The following is a 25,628-nucleotide window of genomic DNA, read 5'->3' as shown; positions in this document are numbered from 1 at the left end:
CTTCTTCCAAAAACTGCTGATTGTACAGTACGGAGCAATCGGTCTGCCCAGGTTTAGCTGCAGTGCCAACCTTTTCCACTTAACTGCTCTTTTGCTTCCCTTAATATAAATCTGATTGCTGCGTTTTATATTCTGTCAATGTTCTGTGCTGCAGCAATGCAGGGAGAGAGAAAAAAAACCCACTGAAAACTATGCATCTAATAAAGGAGAATATTTGTAGCTTGGGGTTGAAGTTGAGGGGTCCTTGCTGCTCTCTGACCTTGTTTTCTTGCAGACGTTTCAAGACCCAAACTAGGTAACATCATCAGTGCTAGAAGGGAGGGGGGTTTGCAGAGAGGGGGAGGAGGAGGAGGACTGTGGGGTCCTTGGTGGTCTCTAAGCTTGGTTGTTTTCTTGGAGACGTTTCATGACCCAGACTAGGTAACATCATCAGTGCTAGAAGGGAGTGGGATTTGCAGAGAGGAGGAGGAGGAGGAGGAGGAGGAGGAGGAGGAGGAATGGATCCTTGGTGTTCTCTCGGCTTGTTTTGTTGCAGACATTTCATTACCCAAACTAGGTAACATCATCAGTGCTAGAAGGGAGGGAGGTTTGCAGAGAGGAGGAGGAGGAGGAGGAGAACGACTATGACTATGGGGTCCTTGTCAATTTTTTCAGTTGCGTTGTAACTTTGAACAGTCAACTGCTGTAAGTTGAGAACTACCTGTTCTCCATTTCATAAACCTGGAGCCTATCACGGAAGCATTCTGTCTAATCTACACTGCAGGCCACGGCATGACCCACCTACGGTATTAATTAAAGGGTTCCAGAAGGTCAACGTATGAGCAAGATCAAGTCCCCAACAAAATACAAATCCACTCAAGTGAGAATAGCACGGGCGCACGTCCCACAAAACACGCAAAAACCAAAGGTAAATTAATTTTAATTTATTTCAGGATCATCGGAAGAGAAGCCAAAGCTAAAACCGACAAGGTTCAGCCGAGACGGGCCTCGTGCAAAGCAAGCAGTGTTAAATCAAGTCGAGCAGCCTTAACGTTAACAAACGAAGGGATCCTTCCGTACCCAGAATAATCTTGCATAGTGTTTGATAAGTTCTATTTTTGGTTCTCTGCGAAAGAGGTAAAAAACCCCATAAATTAGAATTTGCTTTCTGGATAGTTTAAGGACGAGTTAGAGGAACGTAAATATGACTCAATGATTTTGGTGACGTGGAGGCTTTCATGAGACAGGCTCTTGACATTCCATGCAGAAGGGGTCTCAAAATAAATGACACGTGAAGGACTACATCAAAGTTTGGAACAAAAGATATAGCTCCCTCACCCCTGAGAACGGTTTTGTGATTGTGGCACTGCTGACAGGACTACTTCATTTATTTACCAGTGACTGTTAACAGCAGTCTCACATGTAATTCATTTACACAGGAAGCCTGCTTTTACCGAGTAGGCTCAAGCAAGGGTTAATAGTCTATTAAGGCAAGGAGGTACACGTGAACCCTCTCTCTCGTTTTTCCTATGGGTAGTAAGGCTTTTATAGCCGTTTGGATTCAGTTCCCAGAAAGCGGGGACACATACAGAACCAGCGGGCTTGAATGTTGGGGAAAGACGCGGCTGCTTTAATGAGTTGCCAGTCAATGCTGTGTTTGCACCCCTGACATGCCAAAGTATCTTCCTGGAACTGAATCTAAAATATTGGTTAGAACCTAAATATTTTGCTTTGCCTCTTCCAAGGGAAAATTAGAATTTGAGCAGACAGGCACTCCTGCCTTCCACGTGTTGAAACGTTGTGATTTTGCACTGGCAGCCATTGCCAATGATGTGCGTTGTGCCAATAGAAATTAATTTATTTATTTTGCACGCAAAGCACTTTGTATCTTTTTTTTTTTAATCTCAAATACACCTCCCATTCCAGAGAAGATCATGACGACTGGCAATTCGATGTAAGGTTTAGCGTGCCGGTCTCTATCCAGAGACAAAGAATGGTGGCTTTGAAGGGAAGGACAAATCCAGACCAATATCACGATGAGCTACTGCTAAGATCTGGAACCCTGTACAGAAAAGAAACACCATTAAAAAAAAGCTCCTTTTTTGATAAAAGGGATATGGGAATCCGAGACTCTCATCTGCACGCAGTTTTTACGAAGAGGTTCTTCAGAAGAAGAAATGCACAACGCCCGGACGACAAACTCTTTTCAAAGGAGAGAATTTAATTCACCCTGAGAAAAAATGGCTCTGGAATTAAGTCTCAAAGGCTACGCGTAGCCGGTTAATTCGAATTCAGTTTGTCTGCAGGCACTTCTTTCTGGAGAAGACATACGATTTAAAAGTTCTGCAGAACTTTCAAGCCTGCCTGGATTCTGGCGGCCACCATATTCGGTCCTAATAAAGGCACTCTCCCAACGACAAGAATTTACAACAAACTCCTTTGAAAAGTAGCAGATAAAACACGCAGAGCAGCAGCAGTGGTTGAGCAGCTACCCCAATGAACGAATTGAAATTCTTATTTATCTGTCCTCGTGACGTAGGACTGTCAAAATTCCTTTCTGAAAATTTTAGACGATCAACTCGGCTGTCAGCAATTCAACGGGGAATTAAATTTGGATTTAAATTTAAATGCCCTTTCGGACATATACACCCAAGTAAGTGAGCATCACGATCTCTTTATTCGTTCCAATGGGAAAAAATATGTCTCTGGCAGGAGAATGCCCTGAGGTCATTGACATCGGATTATTTTTCTATTTTTTAAAAAAAAGATCATTCTAAGCTGGAAATAATTTTTGGATAATCTAAGGCTGGATGTCTCCTCCTTCTATGCTGCATTTTTCCATCTCGGGATGAATATCTACGTTCGGCCCTGGTCCATCTTGCTGCTTCTTCCCTTTTCTTAGAGCCTTCAGGCATTTGTCGAGCCTTTTCACAAACGCCTGAACATCTTCCGTCTTCATCCCAATGGCCGAGGCAGCGTTGAGGTATGAACAGTGATACTGGTCCGTGTGGGCCATAAAACCTTGGAAAGTATAGCCACTCACGGTTTGCAGAGACCCAGGGGAAACCACCCTGCAAGGGAAGGAACAGGAGTCAAAAACATGTTTCTAGGACAACTTGACTTGGAAGAACCGAAAGGTTAATTCTAGAAATCCAAGGAAATCTAAATCCGCCAAGGGTGTCATTTTCTGTGGAAGTGCCCAAACGGACGCTCCTTTAATAACCAGTAGGACTTGCTTCTGCATAAAAATAAAAATATAAAAGAATAAAAAACAGTGGTTGAGCCGTATACAGGTAGTCCTCATCTTAGCACCCTAATGGGGTCTGCCCATCACGGTCGTAAGTTGTGGTGATTTAAGTGACCGACTTCATTTTTACGGATTTTTTTTGTGTGTGTGGCTTTCGGCAAAACTATTGTAAAATGGGGTCATGTGACCGCCGGACACTGAAAGCGGTTGTGAACGGGGGCTAGTTGCTGAGAAACCGACATGGAGTCATGTGATGGGGGGGGGAACTGTTGGAACTGGGTCATATGGACCTCCAAGGAGGTCGGTCGTAATTTCGGTCATAAATCAAGGACTCTCTGTATGCTCTGTTTGACAGCATCTGCGTATCTTTGGGATCAATTCAGAGAATACGTTCTCTGACACCATGAGATGTGGATGGATGGGTAGAGATGGACAGACAGACAGACAGACAGACAGATAGATAGGATGGATGTAAATATATATGCCTGATGACATTTGCAGAATGTTTGGTGCTGTGCATTAACTGGATTTATTTTATTTTTTAAATTCCATTTATATCCCGCCCTTCTCTGAAGACTCAGGGCGGCTTACAAGCTTATTTACAACAAGAATAATAATAATGTTGGAAGGCACCTTGGAGGTCATCTAGTCCAACCCCCTGCTCAGGCAGGAAACCCTATGCCATTTCAGACAAATTGCTGCCCAATCTCTTCTTATTTATTTGACCATTTAAAGCAGGGGTCTCCAATATTTATTTATTTGTTTGTTTGACCATTTAGAGCAGGGGTCTCCAATATTTGTTTGTTTGACCATTTAAAGCAGGGGTCTCCAATATTTATGTATTTATCTGACCATTTAAAGCAGGGGTCTCCAATATTTATGTATTTATCTGACCATTTAAAGCAGGGGTCTCCAATATTTATGTATTTATCTGACCATTTAAAGCAGGGGTCTCCAATATTTATGTATTTATCTGACCATTTAAAGCAGGGGTCTCCAATATTTGTTTGTTTGACCATTTAAAGCAGGGGTCTCCAATATTTATTTATCTGACCATTTAAAGCAGGGGTCTCCAATATTTATTTGTTTGTTTGTTTATTTGACCATATAAAACAGGGGTTTCCAGTCCCCAGGCCGTGGTCCCGGTGCAAGTGGCAAGGCGAGTGTGCATGTACGTGCAGATTTCCATTTACGCGAGTAGCGGGCACTTGCGCAAATAAAGAGTGGCACGTGTACGTGTGCCTGCTCGTCTGCCACTCACACAGAACCATCCCTTCTCCCCCCCCATCTCCCCCGCTCCACCGAGCTGGAAAGATCGGGGGCCGCTGATGTAAAGGCTGCTTATTATCCTGTGACTTTTCTCCCAATTGCAATCCGCCGTGCACACGGCGTAAGGCAAACAAATGACGTACGAATAAATACCGTAGAGATTTTAAGATGGCAAAATTTTAAGAAAAACTCAAGGGCCGCAAGAGTTAAAAGGCCCCTGGATTTTTACAAAAAACGCTCCGGGGCACAAGCCGGTCTAGGCACCGAGATATTCCGGAATCGAAACGTTGTTAAATGGACTGACCTTGCTCCAGAAACTTGTCTGGTGAAAAGCATCGATCCGAGCTGGGTGACGGCTTCGGGGTTTTGTTCGTCTAGTTGTCCCAGTGACATGGCTGAAAATGCAAACACAAAACACAAAAACACAGGTGTCGTGTGTGTGTGTGTGTGTGTGTGTGTGTGCGTGTGTCTAGCAACACCCCACACCTTTCTCCTTTTGAATCTCAAGCGCTCCACTGAACGTCAGAAAAAAAATATGTCTTTTTTTTCATTTTGCACAAAAAGAGGCAAGCGCAATAGATTTCTTTTTCTTTTTTAAAGGGGAAAAAAAAAGATGCAATATTTCAGGCACGTTGTGGCCGCTGCAGATATTAACTCTGCCGTTGTCTCAACCGATAATTAAGAGCTCAAGAGTCAGCAGCACAGCCTTATGTCCTTACGTTATTTTTCTCTTTTATTCTTTCCAGAAGGAAAAAAAAAAAGTGGATTTTCACTCGCTCTCTTAGCAAAACTCCCAAAGGATTTTGATGCCAGCCGTTTAACCCTTAAAAGATCACCAACAACCGCTTTGAAATCCCCACTCTAACAGAATTGGAAGGGACCCTTGGAGGTCATCTAGTCCAACCCCCTGCTCAGGCAGGAAACCCTATACCATTTCAGCCCAACGGCTGTCCAGTCTTTTCTAAAAAACTTCCAGTGTTGGAACATTTGCAGCTTCTGGAGGCAGGTAGTTCCACTGGTTAATTGTTCTAACCGTCGGGGAATTTTTTCCTTCATTCTAGGCTGAGTTCTTTTTTCGATAGGCTCCCATCCGTTACTTCTTGTTCTGAGAGGGAGTGGCGATGCACGGTGTCACATTTCGTGCAGACCCTCTTCGAAGTGAACTCTTCACCCTGGACAGGCTGAGTAGCAATCAGCTGGCAGATAAATGAATGGCGCGTTTATCACTCGGATCAGACCATGGCTGATCTGTGACTGGGCTGTGCTCACAGCTGCACTGGGAAAGTGTCAGCAAATGGTGTGAAAAGTGGCCTTGCAGGATCTGGTGCAAAGGCAACAGCTGCGATACCTGAGCTGGAATGAAGCTACCACAGACACGGTTTCTCCTGCATAACTGCAAATGTGTAACAGAACAACAAGAGTTGGAAAGGCACCTTAGAGGTCTTCTAGTCCAACCCCCTGCTCAGGCAGGAGACCCTAGGCCGTGTCAAGACAAATGAAGGTCCAGTCCCTTCTCAAAAACCTCCAGGGATGGAGAACCTACAGCTTCTGGTGGCAAGCTGTTCCACTGGCTAATTGTCCTCAACTGTCAGGAACTTTCTCCTTAATTCCAGGTTGCTTCTCTCCTCGATGAGTTTCCATCCGCGGTTTCTTGTCCTGCCCTCTGGTGCTTTGGGGAATAGGTGGACCCCCTCTTCCTTTGGGCAGCCCCTCAAATATCTCTCTCTCTCTCACACACGCACACACACACCCCATACAGTGATTTGGGAGGGAAAGTCAGCAACTCGTTTATGCATTTCATTCCAGGAAGCAAGCCTTACCTAGAGAGATAGGATTGTGCGGTGTATCCAACAATCGTTCGTTGAACCTTTCTGCTAATTTTTTCACCTCCGTTGAAAGGTAAGAAAACATTTCCTAAAAAAAAAAAGAAAAGGGGAAACAAGCTGTTTAGAGTCATGCTAATCTCTGCTGAAAGCTCCAGATCTTAAAGAGTTGCATGTCAAACGTTGCCAGACAAATAGGCTGTCCAGTCTCTTCTTTAAAACTTCCAGTGATGGAGCATTCACAGCTTGTTCCACTGGTTAATTGTCAGGAAGTTTCTCCTTAGTTCTAGGTTGCTTCTCTCCTTGATGAGTTTCCATCCGTGGCTTCTTGTCCTGCCTTCAGGTGGTTTGCAGAATAGCTTGACTCCCTCTTCCTTGGGGCCACCCCTGAGATACTGGAACGCTGCTATCATGTCCCCCCTCATCCTTCTCTTCATTAAACTAGACATTCCCAATTCCAGCAATCGTTCCTTATATGTTTTAGCCTCCAGTCCCCCCTACTCATCTTCGTTGCTCTTCTCTGCACTCTTTCCAGAGTCTCATTTATGCTTCCATGCACCATCGTTTCTCTATTTTGGGAATGCAGAGGGGTCCGGACAAAACCCAGAAGCATTCTTTAGAAATCTAAGGAAGGCTGAAGTTGTTTCTTTGCGGACCACCAGCTTCAGTTTTTTTTTAAAAAAAATAGGTTTTAATGGAAAAAGCTGGTTTGCAAGGGACTGAGGGAGATTTCCACAGCCCCGCTGAAGTATAAATCAAGGGAAAGAGTGCTCTGAATTTGTGCCTTTTGCTCAGCACGATAAAACAATGGAAAAATGAAGCAAACAGCTCTTACTCGTTAGAGGATATACATTTAACTCCCCCCCCCACACACACACTATAATAATCTTCCTAGCTAAGCAATTTGCTGTATAATAAATTAAGGGTTCTTTACACTAAGTAGTATTTCCTCGGGAATTTATGACGATGCGAAGCGCAAGTCTTCCTTTAAAAATTCTCAACTGAATTCCATTGATTTTTCTACATCGCCCACCCCATATTTAAGCCCGACACAAAAAAAATATTAAACAGGGAAATATTAAACAGGTTATTTGTTCCCTGCTAGAATGTCAGCTTGAATTTCTAAAGGGGCGAGTTAGTAAATAATAATAATAATAATAATAATAATAATAATAATAATAATAATAATAATAATAATAATAATAATAATAATAAAACAGTTAAGCTGTAAATTAAGCAAGTCCAGTAAGAAAGCTGGAGCCCAAAGCGAGCTAGATTTCTTTTAGCCTCCAACATCTGAGTTTGAACTACAGGTAGCCCTTGACTTATGACCACAATTTGTGTTGTTAAGTGAAGACATTTGTTCAGGGAGTTTGGCCCCATTTTACGACCCTCCTTGCTTGTTCTTAAGTGACACCGGTTGTTAAGTGAATCTGGCTTCCCCATTGACTTTGCTTCTCGGAAGGTCGCAAAAAAAGGGGATCACGTGATTACCACCCCCCCCGGGACATGGCGACTGTCATAAATAGGAGTCAGATGCCAAGCGTCTGAATTTTGATCACATGGGGATGCCACAATGGTCATATGTCATATGAAAAATGATCATAAGTCACTTTTTTCAGGGCCGTTATAACCTGGAACGGTCGCTAAACAAATTGTGGAAAGTCGAGAACCAGCTGTATATTACCAATGCGAGGATTAAAGAAGAAAAACATTGCCTTAGTGGGGGGGGGAAAAAAGTCTTTCCTCCATTCTCCACCACCAATATGTATATGGAACCAAAATAGAGCACTATAAATAGATTTTCCTGAGAACATCATAGCTGTGGCTTAGCATAAGGTAATAAAACAGGGCATTAAATTTTATCCTTCTGGAACAGGCCAAAATACATCCCAGAAAAGAAAGTATGTGTGTGGGGGTGGGGGTGGGGGAGGGAAGTGTTATTACGTCTTATATCTTCAGCATATTTAATAGCAATAGAGCTGCGACATTTCGAAAACTGAATTTAGACTAATAATAAAGTTGGAAGGGACCTTGGAGGTCATCTAGTCCAACCCCCTGCTCAGGCAGGAAACCCTATACCATTTCAGACAAATGGCTGTCCAGTCTCTTCTTAAAAACTTCCAGTGTTGAAGCATTCACCGCTTCTGGAGGCAGGTTGTTCCACTGGTTAATTGTTCCAACTGTCAGGAAGTTTCTCCTTAGTTCCAGGTTGCTTCTCTCCTCGATGAGTTTCCATCCTTCGTTTCTTGTCATGCCTTCTGGAGCTTTGGAGAATAAATTGACACCCACCCACCCTCTTCTTTGGGGCAGCCCCTCAAATACTAGAACACGACTATCGGATCTTCTTTTCCTTAAACCAAACATACCCAAGTTAAGGAAACAATGCTACCGTTTTTCCTCCTACGAATCAGATGGGCTCCTGGTTCCGAAGGCACGGCCATTTTGTTTCTGCCTCGCCGGGTAAAATAGCACCAACCTTGCATAAAGGGGTTCAGAACTAAAAACGCACACGTTGCGCGATTCAATCGATCAAGTAACGGAATCTGAGAAAGGCTGCGACATTAACGAAGGCTCGAGAGCCAGAAAAATCTGCCTGCGGAGTTTGGGTGGCTACCATGGTTTTTAACCTCCCTACAGAATTTGTTTTTTTTTTAAATTTCATTTTGCAGTTTCGCCGACGCTCCAAAATGGAAGCTCTAGCTTTTCAAAAACCAAAGCGTTTTTTTTTCTTTCTTGCAACTTCATCCCTCTTAACATTCCTTCGGAATCAATGTATACATTCGGCAGACTCAAGGAGCGGAATGCAATTGTCTGGCTTAGCAACGGAAATTTTGGCCTCAGTTGAAGTTGTTAAGTTGAGGGCTACCTGCAGAAGATCATTTTTTTAAGGGATGGTCTTCAGGGAGTCACATTGTCTTGATCTTACTCCCCAGCATAAAGGAGGCACCTGAATTTTGGTCACCAAGATGTAAAAAAGATGTTGAGACTCTGGAAAGAGGGCAGAGAAGAGCAACAAAGATGATCAGGGGACTGGAGGGTAAAACTTACAAGGAACGGTTGCTGGAATTGGGTATGTCTAGTTTAATGAAGAGAAGGACAAGGGGGGACATGATAAGCAGTCTTCCACTATCTCAGGGGCTGCCACAAAGAAGAGGGAGTCAAGCAGTTCTCCAAAGCGCCCGAAGGCAGGACAAGAAGCAACGGATGGAAACTAGTCAAGGAGAGAAGCAACCTGGAACTAAGGAGAAATTTCCTGACAGTGAGAACAATTAACCAGTGGAACAACCTGCCTCCAGAAGCTGTGAATGCTCCAACACTGGACATTTTTAAGAAGAGAATGGACAGCCATTTGTCTGGAATGGTATAGCGTTTCCTGCCTGAGCAGGGGGTTGGACTAGATGACCTCCGAGGTACCTTCCAACTATTATTATTATTATTATTATTATTATTATTAATTATTATTATTATTATTATTATTATTATTATTATTATTATTATTATTATTATTATTATTATTATTATTATTATTATTATTATTATTATTATTATTATTATTATTATTACATGCCAGAGACTAAGATTCGTTCGGACTTCGATTGTCACTAGCCAAAACATTAGAACCAGATTTCAGAGAGTCAACTGAAACTCTTGCAAATGTCTCTTAGTGTGTGAAAACTCCAATCCCAGATCCATTAATCCAGAATTGCTACCTTTCTTTCTTGTAGCAGGTGCCGGTATCCTTTCGCGCCCAAACTCAGCAGCGTGATGAGCACATCTAACGAAGGAGAAGCCGAGGCTCTTCCTAGAGAGAGAAAGAGAGAGAGAGAGAGAGAGAGACAGAGAGAGAAAGAAAAATCATATCTGCTCTTATTGTGCGGAAAAAACAACAAAAAAAAACAAAAACAAAACAAAAACCTGTCTGGGGATATGGTGGGTTTTTTTAAACACTAATTTCCACTCTTAAAAAAATATCTGCGGACCGGCCAAAGGTAGACGACTTGCCTCACATCCTATTTGATTGGTCCCTGTATAAGAGACAGGCATCTTGGCCTATACACTAAATCAGGGTTAGGCAACCTCGGCTCTTTTATGACTCGTGGACTTCAACTCCCAGAATTCCTGAGCCAGCGTGGCTCAGCTTGGAAACCTCTCCCTTTCCCCTCAGCGTGGCTGGCTCAGGAATTCTGGGAGTTGAAGTCCACGAGTCATAAAAGAGCCAAGGTTGCCTCCCCCTGCACTAAATGAATGACCCATTGGGATCCCCATATCAAAACAATTTACCTTACCTTACCTTATGTCCGGCCAGAATCTGAAAATAACATTTAACACAGCTCAGTACTTAGGCTAAATGGTCCCGCTGAGATCTGCATATGTGGGACTGATTGGGGTAGATTGCAGGGGTGACACCGAAATATAATTTCATCGTATTTCATCTGTATCTTAAATTATTGTATTCTATTCCAATTTCGTTTTAAATTGTATTTTATCTAATTCCATTTTAAATCGCTTTTATCAACTTTTGGCAATAAGTGGTTTCTGGAACTTTGGTATGGCCCAAGGGTTAAGTGGAATTTTCCTCCAATGGGATTTTCCCATGTATTTTACCAGGAAAGATAGATAGAGCAGGCTAGAAAAGTCAGTGCCCTCCTAACCATACCCAAGCACTCCGAGTTTGTTGGCAATGTCCATTTTGCTCCATGAGTTCATGGTGACCTAACCCTAAACCTAAGTGGAATTTTCCTCCTATGGGATTTTCCCATGTATTTTACCAGGAAATGTAGACAGGGCAGGCTAGAAAAGTCAGCGCCCTCCTAACCATACCCAAGCACTCCGAGTTTGTTGGCAATGTCCATTTTGCTCCATGAGATCATGGTGACCTAACCCTAAACCTAAGTGGAATTTTCCTCCTATGGGATTTTCCCATGTATTTTACCAGGAAAGATAGATAGAGCAGGCTAGAAAAGTCAGTGCCCTCCTAACCATACCCAAGCACTCCGAGTTTGTTGGCAATGTCCATTTTGCTCCATGAGTTCATGGTGACCTAACCCTAAACCTAAGTGGAATTTTCCTCCTATGGGATTTTCCCATGTATTTTACCAGGAAACATAGACAGGGCAGGCTAGAAAAGTCGGTGCCCTCCTAACCACACCCAAGCACTCCGAGTTTGTTGGCGATGTCCATTTTCCTCTCCGAGTTCATGGTGACCTAACCCTAACTCTAATCAATCAATCAATAAATACCTTTAAAAAAATACATCAATTAAAAAAAAACACGACCTACCTGGATACATTTTGCTGATTTCCTGTATGAAGGAGTCACTGAAGCCAGCAATTATAGCCCCGCCGACTGGAACCATAAAATTTTTGTCCAAGCTTTGTACAAAAGCATCTATCCGGCCTCTTCGGGAGCCCTAAAAAAAAAAAAAGACAAAAATCGCAAAAAAAACCAAAACAAAACCAAAAACAAACCAACAACCCCAGGAAGTTGTTGTAAAGTTGGGTTCGCACAATGCAATAATCTCGTGTGCGTATCCGGCTTGGGCTTCCTCCATTATATCGATCCGCGAAACCCAACATCAGCAGTTCATTCTTTTTCTGCCTCGAACAAAAAACCCAGAAGTGGTTTCCAAGCAGAATCAAAACTGCATTTTCTCCAACTGAAAGTCAGGTTTTTTTGTCATTTCTGCTGGCTCCCTCGCTTCCCCCACCCCCATTTTCCTTCCGTGGCGGGGAGCTACCCTTACCTGCTGAATGAGGTGCATGCATTTGGAAGACTGTACTCCGTACGCGTTGTTGACAATGTGCGGGATGCCGTACTTTGTGCACATCTCAGCCAGTTCCTCCAATCTGCGAAAAACCAAAACGCAGGTTTAAAAAAAAAAAAGTCAGAACTGGGAAAAAAATCATCTATGATTTTTTTTTTTACCACAAACACATGATAAACAAAAACATTTTGAAACAGGGCATTATATCCGAACCAAGGGGAATGAAGACTCACTTGAATTTGAAGAGTCGCATGAAATAACTATTTTAAGTGAATTATGGAAAGCAGTTTAAAGGTGGGTGTTCACAAGAGGATATAAACCAGAGGTGGGGAACCTTGGCTCTTTTATGACTCGGGGACTTCAACTCCCAGAATTCCTGAGCCAGCAACTCCAGAATTCTGGGAGTTGAAGTCCACGAGTCATAAAAGAGCCAAGGTTGCCTACCACTGAAGGCTTACTAGAATTTAAACTCTGATCAGATCAGCTTCTCAACTTTTCTGAGGTACTTGATTATAAATCTAACACAGGTAGTCTTTGACTTTCAACAGTCCACTTAGCGACAACGGCGTGGGAAAAAGCAACTTACGACTCTTTCTCACCCTTATGACCGTCGTCCCCATCTCCACGCTCAAAATTCAAACACTTAGCAACTGACTCATATTTATGACGACCGCAGTGTCCCGGGGTTTACACACTTACAACTGAAAGTAAGATTTAAACCAGATAAAAAACAAAGAGTCATGGGTTTGACTCTGTTAAAAATGATCTGGGAAAATCTCACCGTGTGGCAGTGAGGAACGTATTTTCGCTAAGCTCTATAAAACGTTACTGAAATTGAATTTGGAAAGTGAACGTGCAAAAGCATTGTACGATTCAGTGGGTAAGGAATTTCAGATATAAATGTTATGCTTGAACCGTGGGGGAATATATGGACGAGAGGATTAAAATGCACATTCAATTACAATTTAAAAGAACACTTCTACAAGATGATGTATCGCTGGCATTTTACACCAGACAAGTTATCCAGAAATGTTATAAAGCTATTTCGAATGAATCTTGGAAATGCAAATGTAAAGAAAGGACTTATCATTTATGGTGGAGATACATTAAGGCAAAGAAATATTGGAGTAGGATTCATATTCTAAAACAGATGGATTTTTAAAGGGAATACAAAGATAAAGCCAGCAAATTTTCTTTTGGGTTTAATGGAAAAAGACTTGGGGGAAAAAAAAATTGGAACTTTGATGTTATGCATGTTGAATAAAATAAATAAATAAATAAATAAATAAATAAATAAATAAATAAATAAATAAATAAATAAATAAGATTATTTTATGCACAGAAATGGAAGGATGCTTCAATCCCCACAATGGATGAATGGCTGCAAACGTTGATGGGAGTTTAGCAGAGATGGCCAAATTGACTGCTTTGATTAAAGAAAAAAAACACTACACAATTACTTTTGTTACTACTTGGAAACCGTTTCTGGACTTTGTGCTCAAGGTGGGAAGAAAAAAAAAAGAAACTTTGATTTTGGTTTTTACTGATTAGACAGTTTTGTTGTTATAGAAATGGCTAGTTTATACTATTATGTAAAAGTAAAATGTTGAGTTTTACGTTATCTTATTCTACTGCACGAAAGGGAATCAGAAACCAACGCCTTTTCTTCCTTTGCTCTCTTCTTTCCTACACTTCTACTTTCTCCTTTTTCCCCCTCCTTTAATTTTCCTATTATTTGCTTTTGCATTTTATATTATAAATTAATAGGTAAAGGTAAAGGTTCCCCCGCACATGCGTGCTAGTCGTTTCCGACTCTAGGGGCCGGTGCTCATCTCCGTTTCAAAGCCGAAGAGCCGGCGCTTGTCCGAGGACGTCTCCGTGGTCATGTGGCCGGCATGACTAGACGCCAAAGGCGCACGGAACGCCATTACCTTCCCACCGTAGTGGTCCCTATTTTTCTACTTGCATTTTTATGTGCTTTCGAACTGCTAGGTTGGCAGAAGCTGGGACGCGTAACAGGCAAGTAACTCTGTTACGCGGCACTCGGGATTCGACCCGCCAAACTGCCGACCTTCTGATCGACAAGCTCAGCGTCCTAACCCACTGAGCCACCACGTCCCTTATAAATTAATAACAACCGTTAAAAAAATAGCTTAGAGTAGCCAGACTCATTTAGATAAAGGGGACAAAAATTACTGGGACAGTTAATTTTTATTTGAGAATAGACGGACACCAATGCTAAGCTTTCCAGGGGAAAACGCATGCAATAACTGGAGATACCATAGTAGCAATAAACTACCACATATTTAAACCTAAAAATGACAATTTGATTGCTAAATTATACCTGGAACGTCCTGTATAGGTAGGTCAAATGTCTAAAAATTGCTACCAAGTATTTCAACCTAGAAAATGACAATTTTGATTGCTAAATTACACCTGGAACGTCCTGGGTAGGTAGATCCAATGTCTAAAAATTACTACCAAGTATTTAAACCTAACTTGGGGATGCGGTGGCTCAGTGGGTTAGGACGCTGAGCTTGTCGATCAGAAGGTCGGCAGTTTGGCGGGTCAAATCCCGGGTGCCGCGTAGCAAAGTGAGCGCCTGTTACTCGTCCCAGATTCTGCCAACCTAGCAGTTCGAAAGCACGTAAAAATGCAAGTAGAAAAATAGGGACCACTACGGTGGGAAGGTAACAGCATTCCGTGCACGTTTGGCATCTAGTCATGCCGGCCACGTGACCACAGAGACGTCCTCAGACAAGCGCTGGCTCTTCGGCTTTGAAACAGAGATGAGCACCGGCCACTAGAGTCGGAAACGACTAGCACGCATGTGCGGGGGAACCTTTACCTTTTTATTTAAACCTAAAAATGACAATTTGATTGCTTAGTTACACCTGGAACCTCCTATATTGGTAGGTCAAATGTCTAAAAATTACGTCGGCGGCATGACTAATAAAGTCTTATTAATATCACTCTACAGTGTGGAAACTAAAGTCTCTCCTTGTGCTTCTAACCACAGGATTGCAAAGATGCCTATTTGCACGCCAGAAAAATTCTTTCCTGAACATTTTTTTAAGCAACGTCTCCTTGAAAGACAATTTAACCTTAACAATTAAAAGTAGAAACGTTCTCATTATGCTGCGCAATTGATTTGCTTAGTCACCGGCTCAGCTTCCTTGCACAAATCACCGACAAAATTAGAATATAATTCACCCTTGAAAAGAGAGGCAGGGGTCAAGACTCTTTTATCTACGGCATTTTGCTAGGTGCAGTTTCTCTTTTTATTTCAAAATACCGGTAACTGTCGCTGGCATCAAAGGCGTGCAGAATGGGTTTGGATGCAGCTGATATAAAATTAAAACAAAACAAAAAAACCCCATGGAGATCTTAAAAACTATTGCTGAATTAACTACTAACCCCTTGGAATAAAAGTGGAATTTCTTATGCGTGTTCCCAATGAGAAGAATAAAGAGGTAGCTGGAGGAACAATTCGATGAGGCTGCTTATCCACAAATAGCTTTGAGGGCAGTTAAGGTGAGCTGCATCTTACTTTTAGATCTTCAGGACAGGCACTTTTTAGACTTCCCTTCCTCCAAATTTATTTATTTTTTATTTATTTTAATTCCATTTATATCCCTCCCTTCTCCGAAGACTCAGGGCGGCTTACAAGCCATAACAGCACAGGTAAGTCCTCGACTTAACGGCGGTTTGTTGAGGGGCCATTCAAAGTTACAACGGCACTGAAGAATGTGACTCAGGACCGGGTTTTTTTTCACGCGACCGTCGCAGCGCCCCCCCCAGGCTCACATGATCAAAATTCAGAGGCTTGGCAACTGGTGTGTACTTGTGACGGTTGCAGCATCTGGGGAGGGGGGTGTGACGTGATCCCCTTTTGCGACCTCCTGACAAGCAAAGTCAATGGGGGGGGAAAAGCCAGATTCACTTAACGGCCGGGTGACTAATTTAACAACTGCAGTGATTCACTTAAGAACTGTGGCAAGTGAGGTCGTAAAATGGGGGGGGAAACGCACTCAACAAATGTCTCGCTTAATGACATACATTTTGGGCCCAGGCAGTTGAGGACTAGAAACAAAGTTGGCAGGGTCCTCTGACAGGTGCCTTGCTTCCTTTATGTCATAGTCCCCTCATAATTTTGGTTTTATTTTTTTTTCCTAATCATAAGAATATATTTTAAGAGTCTCTTTTTAAAGTGCTGTTGTCACTTCAAAATGGTCACTCAGCAAAGGGTTGTTAAGCTGAGGACTCTCTATACTCTGGGCCGTTCTCTCCTCCCACCAGGCCCCTGTAGAATCCAATCCCACGTTTGAGTAACCTGTCCTACTCCGATTTGAATCAATCCTTGTTTTTTTCCAGCATTTAGGATCAGCCTGTTGGAGAGCAGCCAACAAAGGCCAAAGTCCCTCCTTGCCTCGTGCCTCTCCAATTGTGAAACTCAGCTAGAGTTAATATGTTAATATGTTACTTATTTATGTTATAAATAACATATATTTATGTTACTTATATGTAAGGGTGTAGATCTATACATATATTCTATATACTATGTTTAAATGTGTGTTATGTATGTGTACGCTTTGAGAGCAAGCAACTAAATTTCATTTTTAAGGTGTGCCGTTGTGCCCACAGTAAAAAATGACAATAAAGGTTTATCTCTCTCTCTCTCTCTCTCTCTCTCTCTGTATCTATCTATCCATCCCTCCCTCCCTATCTAGTTTTCTCTCTCTCTCTCTCTCTCTCTCTCTCTCTCTCTCTATCTATCTATCTATCTATCTATATATATATATATATATTACACATATGTATATATCTATCTATCTATCTTGTGGCTTGCACAAGCACACGAGTGGGACCTCGTCGAAACGTCACCAAGACACCCTCAATCTTACACGGGAAAAGACCTGAATACGCCAAGACCTACATACCTGTATCCGTGAAAATCTACGTGTGTGTGTGTGTATGTGTGTGTATATATATATATATATATATATATATATATATATATATATATATATATATATATATAAAACAGGCGCTCACTCCGCTACGCGGCACTCGACCCGCCAAACTGCCGACCTTCTGATCAACAAGCTCAGCGTCCTAACCCACTGAGCCACCGCGTCCCTATATATATATATATATATATATATATATATATATATATATATATATATATATATATATATATATATATATATATATATATGGCTCAAAAAATAAAGGGAACAGAAAATAAGACATCCTACTATTAAATACAGTACATTGTGTTGTTTAAGTGTTCCCTTTATTTTTTTGAGCAGTGTGTGTGTATATATATAGAGAGAGAGAGAGAAAGAGAGAGAGAGAGAGATAACTAGATAGAGAGGGAGGGATGGATAGATAGATAGAGATAAACCTTTATTGTCATTTTTTACTGTGGGCACAACGGCACACATTAAAAATGAAATTTAGTTGCTTGCTCTCAAAGCATACACATACATAACACACATTTAAACATACTATATACAATAGATGTATATATGTCTGTATCTCTCTATATCTATCTATCTGTATCTGTATCTGTCTGCGTCTGTCTGTCTGTCTCTCTCTCTCTCATTGCCAGCAGCTTCACCATCTCCTTCAATCTCTTAATGCCACCCAACATTTACCTGGGGATTTATTTACCTGTCAGGTACCCTTGGAGCAAAGCAGGAGGTAGTAGAATGAACGCAGAGAATATTATCAGCTCCAAGATCCAGGATTTTACCTTCCACTGCCCGGAGATCGGTACGTAGCTCATCTCCTTCTAAAACATTTTCTATCACCACAGGCTCAAAACCTGGTCCAGGCCAACAAAAAGAACGAACGAACGAACGAATGAATGAGTGGGCCTCCAGGATCCTTCCGCAATTTAGTTCTTTTACCTGCAAAACCCTCCCTTCCACTTCACTGGTTGTTACTTTTTTAAGGGGTGGTGGTGTTTCTATTTGTGTACGACGGCAGCCCGTTTGGAAATGTAAGCTTATCGATGTATCTCGCTAAGCGAGACAGTTGTTAAGTGAGTTTCGCCCCTTTTTATAACCTTTCTTACTACAGTTGTAAAGTGAATCGATTTCACTGTTAAGCTGGCAGCCCGCTCGTTAAGTGAAAATGACTTCCCCCACTGACTTTGCTTATCCGAAGGTCGTCAAAGGGGACCACGTAACCCCTCCAGGGCACTGCAACTGTCATAAGTACATGCCAGTTGCCAAGCCTTTGAATTTAGATCACGTGAGCCTGGTGGTGGTGGGGGTGTGTGCCGCAGCCGTGGTCACTGGGACGTACCTGCAGTCACCATTGATTTGAAGCAGGATTTCTGATCTATCCGAGGCCAGATGATGTATCTTGCCTTCGGCCTCCTGTGCCGAAGGGTTAAGAAACATAAAGTGAGGCTCATGCCTGTTGCCATGGGAACCACAAAGCAGCTACTGGTGGCCTTGACCCCTGCAAGGGAATGAGAATTCATATCTAAACTGTTAAGAAAAGATAATAATATTTGCAGCTCAGGGTTAAAAGGAGGGGCCCTTGATGCTCGCTGAGCTTGCTTGTTTTCTCGCAGACGTTTCATGACCCAACTAGGTAACATCATCAGTGCTAGAAGGGAGTGCGGTTTCTGGAGAGATTAGGAGGAGGAGGAGCAGGAGCAGGAGGAGGAGGAGGAGGAGGAGGAGAAGAATTGTGGGGTCTCTGGTGCTCTCTGAGCTGGGTGGTCTCCTTGCAGACATTTCATGACCCAACTAGGTAACATCATCAGTGCTAGAAGGGAGTGTGGTTTCTGGAGAGATTAGGAGGAGGAGGAGGAGGAGGAGGAGGAGGAGAATTGTGGGGTCTCTGGTGCTCTCTGAGCTGGGTGGTTTCCTTGCAGACGTTTCCTGACCCAACTAGGCAACATCATCAGTGCTAGAAGGGAGGGGAGTTTGCAAAGAGGAGTCGTCTTCCTTGGTGCTCTCTGAGCTGGGGGGCTTTCTTGCAGATGTTTCATGACCCAAGAGGCAACCCCCGCCCCCCCCCCAGCCCCAAAAGGGAACCAAAAAGACCCGGGCACCTCTCCAATCAGCACCCAGGTCAGTATAGGTTACCTCCAAGCTTAACATCAGGCCAACAATCAAATAAAGGCCACCCCAATCAAGAAACTGCCAAAGAAGTCAACAGCAAACAGCCCAACCAAAGAACCAACAAGACCATTATCCCCACCGACACTGACAGGGCAAGCCACCAGAATATAAGCTGAGAGCAAACTGCAGCCTTTATCAGCACTGACGATGTGACCTAGTTGGGTCATGAAACGTCTGCAAGGAAACAAGCAAGCTCAGACAGCACCAAGGACCCCACAGTCCTTTAATTCCTCCTTCCCCCTTTCTGCAAACCCACCTCCCTTCTGGCACTGATGATGTGACCTAGTTGGGTCATGAAACGTCTGCAAGGAAACAAGCAAACTCGGAGAGCACTAAGGATCCCAAAGTCATCATTCTCCTCCTCCTCCTCCTCCTCCTCCTCTCTGCAAACCCCCCTCCCTTCTAGCACTGATGGTGTTACTTACTTTGGGTCATGAAACGTCTGCAAGGAAACCACCAAGCTCAGTGAGCACCAAGGGCCCCTCAAAAGAGGGAGATGCATTCGATGCAAGAAAACTTTGTTCCATACTTACCAGCCAGCTTCAAAACATCCAAGACCACTGAATTGGTCAGTTTGTTCAAGAGACTGGAGCCTGCCGCTTTAGGTTGGACCGCCGCTATGTCTCCTGACCTTCCAATTCCGTGAATCAATCTGGAAATCAGGCAGAATATTGGCGAAAATATGAAGGATTTAAAACTGGAAAGACCCAAGGAGCAGATGAAACCTTCCCGATAAAGGAGTAGTTCCTCTGGGATGAAATTGTAGGGAAGAACTAGAATCGATTCTGGTAGAATTCTACTGGATTTTTATTTATTTATTTGAAACATCTATATAGCTGACCCCTCTTAGATTGAACTCTGGTTTGGGCTATCTAGGTGAGTGTCACGGTTCCGACAGATGAAACTCTTCAAAGAACTTCGAGACATTATTTACCTTAAAGAATCTTTATTTGAGTAGCATAGCATTAGCACTAACACAATCGAAGCCAAAAACTGAGTTGACGTGTTAATACCACTTTACAATGCCTTGGTAAGGCCACATGTGGAATACTGCATCCAGTTTTGGTCACCACAATGTAAAAAAGATGTTGAGATTCTGGAAAGAGTGCAGAGAAGAGCAACAAAGATGATTAAGGGACTGGAGGGTAAAACATATTAAAAAATGGTTGCTGGAATTGAGTATGTGTAGTTTAACGAAGAGAAGAGTGAGGGGTGACATGATAGCACTGTTGCAGTATCTCAGGGGCTGCCCCAAAGAAGAGGGAGTCAAGCTATTGTCCAAAGCACCTGAAGGCAGGACAAGAAGCAACGGATGGAAACTAGTCAAGGAGAGAAGCAACCTGGAACTAAGGAGAAATTTCCTGACAGTGAGAACAATTGATCAGTGGAACAACCTGCCTCCAGAAGCGGTGAATGCTCCAACACTGGAAGTTTTTAAAAAGAGACTGGACAGCCATTTGTCTCAAATGGTATAGCGTTTCCTGCTTGAGCAGGGGGTTGGACTAGATGACCTCCAAGGTACCTTCCAACTTTACTACTACTACTATTACTATTATTATAGCACGCCAGAAACTAAGATTCGTTTGAAATTCGATTGTCACTAGCGCAAACATTTTCCAAACTGATCTGTTTTGTACCCGGAGCCCATCGTGTTGTATCACTGCTTTTGTTCCACAGACAAACTTTGTTAAAATCAAACCACTTGTGCCCGAATCATAGTTAACAATAGTTTGACAACAGTATGTAATATTGAGAAGGGCACAAGGCAAGGCTGTCCGCTATCGCCCTTGTTATTTATATTAACATTAGAGATATTATTGGTTAAGATTCGGAATTCGGAAAAAATTAAGGGGATACAAGTTGGAGATCAGGATTACAGATTGAGAGCATTTGCAGATGATCTGGTTGTTACAGTGACCCAGCCAGAGAACTCTGTTGTGGACCTGATGGAGATAATAACACAATATGGGAAGGTTTCTGGATTTAAAGTAAATATACAGAAAACTAAAATTTTGGTTAGAAATATGACAGTTTCGCAGAAGGCTCTCCTAGAAGGATTAACTGGATTTGAGATTGTTAAAAGGGTTAAATATTTGGGGGTGATTTTGTCGCCCTCTAATACAAAGCTATATAAAAATAATTATGAAAAGTTATGGGGGAAAATTCAAAAAGAACTGGAGAGTTGGGAAAAATTGCAATTGTCTTTGTTGGGACGGATTGCAGCAGTGAAAATGAATGTCCTGCCCAAATTTTTATTCTTATTTCAAATGATACCGATTCTTAAGAAAGACTCTAACTTGGAGGAATGGCAGCGTGGTATCAATAAATTTGTGTGGGCAGGGAAAAAGCCACGAGTTAAACTTAAGATTATGCAGGATACTCGTGAGAGAGGTGGCCTTAAAATGCCTAATTTTAAATTATATTATGAAGCTGCTGCACTAGTAGGAATAAGTGATTGGATTAATTTGACACAATCGAGGTTATTAAATCTTGAGGGCCATGATCTGTTGTTTGGCTGGCATGCATATTTGGTGTATGATAAGAAGGTAGATACTGTGTTTAGGATGCATATTTTAAGACAGGCATTGCTGAGAGTTTGGAAGAAGTATAGACATAAGCTAAGCAGCAAGATACCATTGTGGGCAATCCCAAAACACGCAATAGAAAATATACATGCTGGTTTCAAACATGATGAGACTACTTACAAGGAAATTTTAAGTTTGGAAAGGAATATTTGGTGCTTGAAATCATATAGTTCCTTGCGAGAAGAGAAGGTTGTTCAGACTTGGTTTCAATATATTCAGTTACAGGCCAGGTGGAAAGAAGACCAAAAAAATGGATTTGCAACGACTGATGAAAATTTGATAAAGCAAATTAGAAATCAAGGACCAGCACATATTAAACGGATATATCTTGCATTGATAGAGATCGATTCAGAAACAGAGCTTGTTAAGGATTGTATGATAAAATGGGCCCAAAACATTCAGGAAGTTATTACAATGGACACGTGGGAAAAGATCTGGGTGAGGAATGTAAAATTCACTCAAGCTCAAAGTTTAAGAGAGAACTTTTACAAAATGTTTTATAGATGGCATCTAGATCCTAAAAAGCTTGCAAGTATGTATCCGAATTATCAGCCTAAATGTTGGAGGTATGGTGATGAAGAGGCAACATATTTTCACATATGGTGGACATGTAAAAAGGTCAAGGCTTTTTGGATAAAAGTCTGGTGGAATATGCAGAAGATTTTTAAACGGAGGATAAAGTTTTGTCCGCAATTTTTTTTGTTGGGAATAATTGTTGACGCTACAGTTGTGGACTCTAAGTTGATGTTGAATTTAGTTACGGCAGCAAGACTTTTGATAGGTCAATATTGGAAGAAAGAGGAACTGCCGACTATACAAGAGTGGATTTTAAAGGTTTCCGACTTGGCAGAGATGGCGAAGATTTCGGCCTATTTGAAAGATTACTCGCAAGAACATTATATTATGGAATGGAGAAAATGGATTGAGTTTATCCAGAATAAGTATAGGGTCAAGAAGTTTTATCTAGCATTTGAATAAGTCTTCTTTCGTTTTCTTTTTTCTTTTTTTATTTTGTCTTCTATATATATTTAATAATGCTAAGTTTTGTTTGATCCTATATAAGTTAGAGAGTGAGGGATTTTAGAATTTATAGTTGTTAGTATATGGTTGTTTATGATTGCTTTTTTATATATATATACCTTGTATTTAGCTCTGGGAAGTCCGGGGGGGGAGGGGGGTTAGGGGGAGGTGGGGGGGAGGAGGGAGGGGGGGAGGGGGGGGAAGGGGGGAGGTAGGGAGGGGAGGAGGGAGGGGGAAGGGGGTTTTATAAAGGAAAACTGTATTTTTAAAACTTTTCAATAAAAAAAAAAAATCAAACCACTTGAAAAAGACACCTTTACCTGTAATGTCTCCGAGCCACCATTTGGGATGCAACTCGTCCTTCTCGTTCACCTACACCGCAATTGCCCAGGAAATTATTGCTGTCCATAATGGCAAGTTCGTGAAGAAAAAGTTCAATTGTGCTTTCGTCCCATCCATCTTCAGGACATTTGCCCTTTAGGAAAAAAAACAAAACAGCACAATATAATATAATATAAATGAGGTATGCAAAAGTATATGATCTTTTCTTCTCTCTGACCAGGATCCTGACAATTTCTTTCCAGGCTGCTCAATTTGGTGCTATTATTTCTTGTATCTGCCCAACCTGCTGTTGAAGTTTAGCAAACATTTTGGTGGTTGCCACTGCTTTTGTCGTGCAGTTATTGTATGTAAATGTATGTCATTTTACTGCAATATTTTTAAGCTTTATTCATAGGAACAAGCCTATTAAGAAGCAATAATAGTGGAGCAGGGGGTTGGACTAGAAGATCTCGGCGTTCCCTTCCAGCTCTATCATTCTGTTAAATGTCTACATGTGTTTTACTGTCCTGACCCAAAGACCTAGTAAAGGTTTGACTGCTTATATAGCTAAACCAAGCTAAAATATGGAAAATCTAAATTTTAACGGTAGCTGGGCTGTTAATTTTAAAACAATAAGTGTTCATTGCAAAGTGCTAAAAAGCGATCTGTTCTTTTTATCCTTTTATAAGATATAGGAAAATAGATCGGTTTTGTTAAAAGAGATAATCAGGTATACCGGCTGAAATAAGACGTAAAGCAGAGTTACAATTTGGTCCCTGTGAGTTATTATATCAGCTGCCGTGGTCTAGTAAATATATATTATTTCAAAATTTCATTTTGATGTATGCCGATTGGTGTACATTCAAAGTGACAATAAAGTTATCATCATCATTATCTCAATCCGTAAGAACGGGCTTCGTTCCTTTCAATAGGTCAAAAGCCAGCCAGCTTACGATTTAGGATTTCGTGGACTCAAGCCCAGCAGACTGGGTTAAATCATAGCTACTTCCCAAGGGTGTCTAGAAAACCAAAAGGTGACAATAAAAATCTGACACCCCGAGGGTCTCCTGGTGGCCTCCCATCCAAGAACCAACGGGCCCAGACTAGGAGCTAAAGCAGAGGTGGGGATCCATGGCTCCTTTGATGACTTGTGGACTTCAACTCCCAGAATTCCTTGAGCCAGCAGGGGTGGGGAACCATGGTCTTTCCATGACTTGTGGACTTCAACTCCCATAATTCCTTGAGCCAGCATGGGGAGGGAGGAGAGAAAAAAAAACTACAGCTCCATTATGACTTGTGGACTTCAACTCCCAGAATTCCTCAGCCAGCCATGCTAGAGCAAACGCAGCGCCTGGATCCAAGCCCCGCCCGCCCTCCCACGGGAGGGGGCGTGCCTAACCAGTCCCCGGGGCGGGGCTTCCTCTGAAACCCCGCCTCCTCCCTCTTTCCCAACCACCCGGGCGAACGCTACCTGCTCCAGCAGCGTCCGCACGCGCAGCTCGTGGGCGCGTCGGCCTTGCGATCCCTGCCGCACGTAGGCCGCGTTCACCAGCCTCTCGCCGGCCTGGAAGTTCTCCGCGTTCATGATTGGCGACGGGCGAGCGGCAGCGGGGAGGCGGGGCTCGAGCGAGGCCCGCGCGCAGGCGCACTTAAACCTCTGGCGGGTAACTCCGCCCGCCCGAGCCACACCGCGACGCAGCGTGGAGGCGGCGCGCGCGCCCTCTACAGGCTAGGAGGAGGAAGCTCAGCGGCGGTCCAATTTGATTGATTAGTGCTGGGATGGGAGACCACTAGGCGATCCTCAGGCTGGAGGCCTGATTGGGAAGTGGGGGAGAAAAAAAAAATCCTATAAAAAGGCAATGACGAGCCGCTAGAAACCAGTGCATGCCTCCAAGAAAAAGAGTTGTACTTTCTTTCTTCTGTCCCTTTAAAAAAAAATATCTGCCTTCTGCAGAGGTATCTGTGTCAAACTGCAGGTAGGCCCAAATATGCTGGCATTAGGCATGTGTATCCACGCACCTGGTACAAGTGCAGCAGCTGGGGCTTTTGCATAATGTGCTGGGATGGGAGACCACTAGGCGATCCTCAGGCTGGAGGCCTGATTGGGATGTAGAGGAGGGGGGGGGAATCCATAAAAAGGCAGTGACAAACCACTAGGGACCAGTGGATGCCTCTAAAAAAAGGAGTTGAACTTTAAAAAAAAAGATCTGCCTTCTACAGAGGTATCCGTGTCAAACCGCAGTTATACCCAAATGACAACAAATGCTAGGAAGGTCACAGAGCTCTTTCTTGGGCTAAACATCACTAAGATGTAGAGGGAGAAGAAAGCATAAAAATAAAAATAGGGGCTTCACCTTGCCTTTGTGAGGCATATAAACTGGAACCCGGTGGGGATGATTTACAAGCTGAGCATCCAGTCTTGGTGGGTTCCGTTGTTTAATACAATGCAACAAAAAGTATTGGTTGTTC

General features: G+C 42.6%; 1 protein-coding gene across 1 annotated transcript; it reads right to left on the bottom strand.

Annotated features, from left to right (window-relative positions):
* Positions 1-914: 914 nt before the first annotated feature.
* Positions 915-24,787, bottom strand: SEPSECS (Sep (O-phosphoserine) tRNA:Sec (selenocysteine) tRNA synthase). Its single transcript, XM_081332485.1, has 11 exons — positions 24,631-24,787; positions 23,159-23,313; positions 19,767-19,885; positions 18,404-18,562; positions 17,765-17,918; positions 12,065-12,167; positions 11,602-11,731; positions 10,032-10,123; positions 6,316-6,409; positions 4,800-4,890; positions 915-3,050 (listed from the first exon to the last, which is right to left on the bottom strand). The coding sequence occupies exons 1-11, from the start codon at positions 24,742-24,744 to the stop codon at positions 2,780-2,782; spliced, it is 1,482 nt and encodes a 493-aa protein (XP_081188611.1). The 5' UTR covers positions 24,745-24,787; the 3' UTR covers positions 915-2,779.
* Between the last annotated feature and the right edge of the window lie 841 nt (positions 24,788-25,628).

This window comes from Vipera berus, assembly GCF_964194415.1.
Source record: "Vipera berus genome assembly, chromosome: 7".
Classification (NCBI taxonomy): Eukaryota; Metazoa; Chordata; class Lepidosauria; order Squamata; family Viperidae; genus Vipera; species Vipera berus.
The sequence above is the reverse complement of the archived record's forward strand: the minus strand, read 5'-3'. Positions and strand labels throughout refer to the sequence as shown.